General features: G+C 41.9%; 1 protein-coding gene across 11 annotated transcripts in view; it reads left to right on the top strand.

Annotated features, from left to right (window-relative positions):
- Nucleotides 1-6,435, top strand: part of EBF3 (EBF transcription factor 3) — a gene marked incomplete at its 5' end in the record, with an annotated part of 139,929 nt that overhangs the window by 93,820 nt on the left and 39,674 nt on the right. For 7 of the 11 annotated variants that reach the window (XM_027771229.1, XM_027771231.1, XM_027771227.1 and 4 more), the window contains 2 exon segments: nt 178-259; nt 5,261-5,405. In XM_027771229.1, the coding sequence (XP_027627030.1) occupies nt 178-259; nt 5,261-5,405 (227 nt within the window). 11 annotated transcript variants of the gene reach the window in all.

Here is a 6,435-nt window from a genome sequence, read left to right as displayed (position 1 = left end):
CTCTCTCTCTCTCTCTCTCTCTCTCTCTTTCTCACTCTCTCTCTCTGGTCAAATTGAAATAAATGAATGAATGAATAAATAAAGTGAAATAAAATAATGTAAAAAATATGTTAAAAATTAAGTTTGTGTCTTTTATTTAATAACCCTAACAAATATCCATTTTTTGTATTTTTATAGATTCTTTCTAAAGTTTTTCCTCAAGTGCAATCAGAACTGTTTGAAGAATGCAGGCAACCCTCGAGATATGCGGAGATTCCAGGTATACATTTCTGAAAGACAGACCACGGCCCTGATTTCGTCACGCAAAATTTAAATTCTCTGACTTTGAAACTGTTCCAGAAATCATCTTTAGCTCTCCAGGTCTTGGAATAAAACTACAATTGGTTAATTTGGTAAAATATGTAAATAAAGTATCTTAAAAATGATCTAGTATCTTCAGTATGCCCGATTCATTGAGTATAGACATGGCATACAACAAACTGAAATCAGCTTTGAAAATATAGCCATGTTTATGATTTTCTTTTAGGGTTTGATTGGTTGATTTTCAGTGTGGGGGTAAACAATAGTGCAACCTTCTGGGTATACTGAAGATCTGGGCATTTCTCATAAAGGGAACTGCCCCTGTAGGTTCCAGAACATTTTCATAGTCTCAGGTTCCTTGTCCTGAGGTTTAACATATTCTTACCTCCTTAATTCCGTGCCTGCTTGCTAGTGTGTTCTGGACCTGGGCTAACTCGTCCGGTTTGCCTTAGAGGATTTTGTCTAAAGGGGAGAGGGGGAGAGCTGGTTGGGTTCAGGGATAGATTATGATAGAGCTCCTATTTTTCTTGACTTAATTTGTGAGTACTTAAATCTCTTTAGGGCAAAAGGTATTCTGCACACATTATGGATCAGTTTGCTGATTTTAATTGTAAGAATATTCTGGGCTTGGACACAAAACTACTAGTGGTACCTTCCAACCAGCGAATTGGTTACTGACGGAATTGACTAATAGATTGGAGATGAATTACCAAATCATTCTTATTTGGGATTTAGACTGTTTTTCTATATTTAAACATTTATTGATACATTATTTTTTTTAGTTTGCTAGAGGGTATGTGCACTCACTGGAGAGAGACAGAGAACGAGAGAGAGAGAGACAAAGTTAAAAAGAATGAGAATGGAAGACAGTCATGTTGCAATCCCTTCTTCTCTGTTCTCCTTTCAGTATTTTAGGCATGCATGCACATATGCCTGGCGTGTTTTTCAAGCCGCCAGGTTGGGGGCGCAACCACATAGTCAGCCAGCCATGTGGGATCCAGCTGCCTTAAACACCATGCCACCAGCTGGCTTTAGACTGTTTTTCTGTCAAAGTGCTCAAAGTGTTTTATAGAAATATAATTTATATGTCCTTTAGCAAAATGTAACATCTGTCTCTACATCCAACTAGCCAATCAGGGGAGGCAGACATTTTGGGCTCATCCACAGTAACTCTCAATAGCTGGGGACAGTGTTTCTTCTACACAGTTGGATCTGCTTCCATTTCTCATGCACAGGGCTTCATAGGGCACTGGTAATATTGATCCCACTAAGCAGAGTGGACGTCACACTGGGCTGAGTGGCCACATTCTCTTTGTCTCACTGATGACCAAATGCAGCATTGGTCCCAAGAGATCTCATGGTCAAGCATGGAGGCTGTAGTTACTAGAAGGACTTCTTTCGGTCTTTTTAGTTAATCTCTCTGCCTATCAAAAGGTTTTAAGTGAATTTAAGAGTATATTAGGGCTTACACAATATTTTCAACTGGTTTCACAATCTCAGCACCTTTCTGTAGGTGCACTGCAGGGCTGGGCCAGGCGAGAAACAAAGCACTGCTTTCTGTGTTCTCTGCTGAACTCCACTATTTTCCCTTGGTGACTGACCTATATATAGATGACAGAGCAAAGACAGTGTCGTCTTTTTCTTAATTCTTGTTTCTTTAACATATTATGGTCTAGTACTTTAAAGGGTCAAGTCTGTGCCTCAGTCAGTATTGGTCACTTGTCTTTGCATCACATTCAGATGATGTGTTTGTAGAGATTTCTACCCTGGCAGGTTGATGGTAGGGGTACATCCAGGTGAACAGGAACAGCTCCTGGATTTTCTAGGGAGAGGCTGTCAGGCCCCCTAATGGCACCAAAATGGTGTCAGAGTCACTTCCGACCAGGTCTCCAAAGGCCCAGTGGGCCGCAGTTGGAAAGAAGATGCTGAGATACCTGAAACTGGACCAGGAATCACTGGGGCAGAACTTAACACTGTTTAGAGGTTCAGTGTTCTGAGACCTCAACAATGGCCAAAGAGAAGAGGATTGTTAAAGAAACCACCCCCAGGAAGGCATTTTTGCTGGGGTGGGGCTGGGTACTACCTGCCACTGCACATCTTCTCTGTGACCCGAGACTTTTAAAAAAATCAGTTACTTACACATGTACTCATACATACAGATGTAGCTTTGACTCCTTTTTAAATCCTTAATAAAGTATTATTTGTCTATTTGCTTAATTTTTATCACTCCCATTATTTTTTATTTAATTAGTTCAATTTATTTTGGTAGTAGACACTTGTTTTCTTAAGAGTGTTTTAGGCTTACAGATTTCTTTTTTCTTTTAGTTTGCTATGGGTGGGGCCAGCAGGTGGCATGGTAGTAAAAGCGGTGAACTCCCACATGATCAGCTATGGTCGATCCCACAAGCCTCCGGACCTGGAGGCTTGCTTTTCTACTTTCCCTTTCTCTTTCTCTGGTCAAATTAAACAAATAATGATGATGACAATAAATGAAATAAAATCATTCTTAAATTTTTTTTAAAGTTTGCTCTGGGCTTATGCACTTGCTAGAGAGAGAGGGAAAATGAGAAATCACCCCTGGGAGGATGCCATACTGTAGTCCTTTCTCCATTCTCCTCTCAGGATTTTCAGCATCCAAGCACATACACCTGGTGTATTTTTCAAACTGCCAGGTCCAGGATTCAAACTGCGCAGCCAGCCATGTAAGATCTAGACACCTTAAACCGCTATGCCACCTGACTGGCCCAGAAAAATTGTGCAGGATGTATGGAGAGTTCCTATATACATCCTGAACACCCCTTCTTCATGGTGCCCCATTATCAACATCTTGATTTGGTCGTGGCCATTTGTTATACCTGATGAGCCAACACTGATACATTGTTATTCACTGAAGTCCACTGTAGGCTTGGCTTTCTTTTCTTTTTAGAATTATCTACTGGGGCTGGCAGGTAGCCATGTAGTAGTTAGGGTACTAGATTCCCATGTGGCTGACCGCAGTTTGAGTCCTGGACCTGGTGGCTATGTCGCTGGACTCCCACGTAGTCGACCGCGGTTCGCGTCCCGGACCCGATGGCTTGAAACTCACGCCGGGCGGGTGTGCATACGTGCCCAGGATCCCTAGAGGAGAATGGAGGAGAAGGGATTGCGGCATGACCATCCCCTCTTGGCAGTGATTTCTCGCTTTCTGTCTCTATGTCTCTGTATGTCTGGCAAGCGCATATACCCTATAGAGAAAAAAACCTCTCCCCCCCCCAAAAAAAAGAATTATTTTGTTTAATTTATTCATTTTTTTAAAAAGTTTACCAGAGAGAGACAGAGAGAGAGAGAGAAAGTGAGAAAGCAAGCCACCAGGTCCAGGACTTGAACCGTGATCTGCCATGTGGGAGTGTCCAGCACCCCACCCACCACACCTCCTGCTAGTTCCCTGTGGCTTGCTTTTTCACTTTCCCTTTCTTGCTCTCTCTCGAATCCAATTAATAATAATAATAATGATAAAGATAATAAAATAACAAAATAATTATTTTTAAAAAGAATTATCTATTTAATTTTTAAAAATTATTTAAAAATTTGCCACAGGACACATGTACACACCAGAGAAAAACAATGAGAGAGAGAGCATGAACGCAAGCCACCACATCCAGGACTCGAACCGTGGTCGGCCATGTGAGAATATAGTGCCCTAACCACCATGCAAACTACTGGCCCCAGGCTTGGCTTTTAATAGTTCATTTTATCTGGCATATTTTGACATGATAAAAGACATCATAAAAGGCACACATTGGAACCCTTTCTAGTCCCCTACTCACCAGCTCTTGCTACACAATTCTCTGTAGGGTTGTGGTTCTCTAGGGTGGAGATGACGTGAAGACTTGGCCGAATCTGTCCAAACTATGGCAAAAATCCAGACTTCCTTTATGCCATACCAGGTGCAAGCCTGGATAAAATCCTACTGCAAGACCCAGATTAAACCAGGACTCTGATTTTTGCCATTCCAGCTATTGTGGAATTGTTACATCACATGGATCCACCTCTGTTAAAGAGAAATCTCAAGTCTGGGTTATAATTTCCTGTTTTCTGGGTCCATGACATGGTGATATTTCTAGAATGCTTGTTGTAAGCTCACCTGGGAAGGTGTATGGGATCAGCAAGGTGCTCCTTGCATGGTGTGTTCTTTTCCTGCTTCTACCTTTAGGAAGCTGAGAATTTAAGAAAGCTTGCTCCATCATCACTCTTGGCTGTTCTTTGAGCCTGAACCTAAGTAAGAATGGGAAATTTTCACTCCTACAGAAAGGGCATTCCCTTGGCATCCAGGATCCATGCTATCATTTGCAATGAACTTGAGAAAGTATACTTTTCTGGATTGAAAATACTTCCACTGCTCCTATTCAACTTGATCTCTTCAGATGCAAAAAAGTTCATTACCAGACATTAAATGTAATTGTAAAATTGACCCAGGGATCATTTGCTGATAAAATGTGGGCAGGAGGAATGTTCCTGATTTATGAAGCCTTTTTTGGGTAAATCTGAATCCTCATAGTTAAGGGAAGATGGTCTCAAGTGAACTAATTTTAATTAGATAAACTATCTAATCAATATGTGAACAGATCAATCAAAACAGCGGCTTTAAAATGAGTGGCTAGAGGGGTGTTTCTGAAGCTAATGGCTAGAAGAATATTTCTCTGAATTGAATTCACTTGTTAGCATAATAGGAGATTAAACTGTAATTAGTGGAGCAGGTTTTGAAGAGATGCAATCTTGAGTCAAAACAAAACACAACAAAACAACCCACCCACCGCCATTAGCCAAAAAAGCTGTGAATGCACATCAATCAATGGAGAATTTCCAGGAACAAGTGAAGTTTGCTTTTGCTCTGCAATATTTAAGATGGCTTTTATTTTGTCTAACGGGTTCTGTGCTTTCCTTTGCCAACTCCATTTTCAAATCCACTTCATCTTTGCAGGTTGTTGTATCAACAACAGTCAACGTGGACGGCCACGTGCTGGCTGTGTCTGACAACATGTTTGTGCACAACAATTCCAAACATGGGAGGCGGGCCCGCCGCCTAGACCCGTCAGAAGGTACGGCCCCTTCTTATCTGGAAAATGGTAGGCACATGTTACATGTCTTTTTTTATTTGCTATGCTTCTTTTTCTTTGTACCATCCTTTATGTTGATTCATGTGGAGTTACTGTCACCAGGCTCCCCCTTCTTGGTCAGACCTTGGAGCCAAGGCAGAGCGAGGGTGTTTCCCTGTGGTGGAGAGGGAGACAGTCCTCCCATGCTTCCTCTAACTCCTCTCCCTTTATCCCATAGCTTGGCCTTCGCATTCACCTCACCTGCCATAGCATTTACATTATTGGTTTCTTTGTTTCTAAGCTTTCTTTTGCTTACAGCTTTTCTTGCTATTTTAATTTATTTGGTTTTATTTTGGCTTATTGGAAGCTCCCATCCAGAAGCTCATTCCCAAATACTCTGCATGTTTCAGCAGGTGATTACATTCTGGTCCTATCAGCTCAAAAGGGACTGTAAGGACCATTTCTTGCTTCTGGTTCGCATGTGAGTGAGTGAGTATGTTTGTGTGTGTGTGTGTGTGTGTGTGTGTGTGTGTGTGTGGCATATATGTGTACAAGGGTAGGGGCATGGTGGAGGGAGTGAGGGGAAAAGAACAGTGTAAAATTTTTTTAAAACAAGATGCTTCCAATTGACAGACTTCTTGTTTTGCTTGTTAAAAGAGAAGAATTTCTGGGACCAGCAGCTATGTTGCTGGACGCCCATGTAGTCAACCGTGGTTTGAGTCCCGGACCCAGTGGCTTAAACACACGCCGGGCAATGTGCGTGTGTGCCCAAGATCCCGAGAGAAGAAAGGAGGAGAACATCTCCCCTGGGGGGTGATTTCTCGCTTTCTGTCTCCCTGTCTCTTTCTGTCTTTCTGGCAAGTACATGTGCCTCATAGCAAAAACCTCTCCCCCAAAAAAGAGAAGAATTTCCATAAGAGTGGTAGGTAAGAGACGTATTCTTAGACATAGTGTCAGGATTCAGTAAAACTCAGACACAATGATCTTATACGGGGCCCCTCAGCCCCATCCTGCCTCATGCTTATGTACAGTAGCCATGATTTAACATACCCCCTTTAAT

Source organism: Tupaia chinensis, unplaced genomic scaffold (assembly GCF_000334495.1).
Source record: "Tupaia chinensis unplaced genomic scaffold, TupChi_1.0 Scaffold000197_1, whole genome shotgun sequence".
NCBI lineage: Eukaryota > Metazoa > Chordata > Mammalia > Scandentia > Tupaiidae > Tupaia > Tupaia belangeri.
This window is presented reverse-complemented; position numbering and strand designations above follow the sequence as displayed.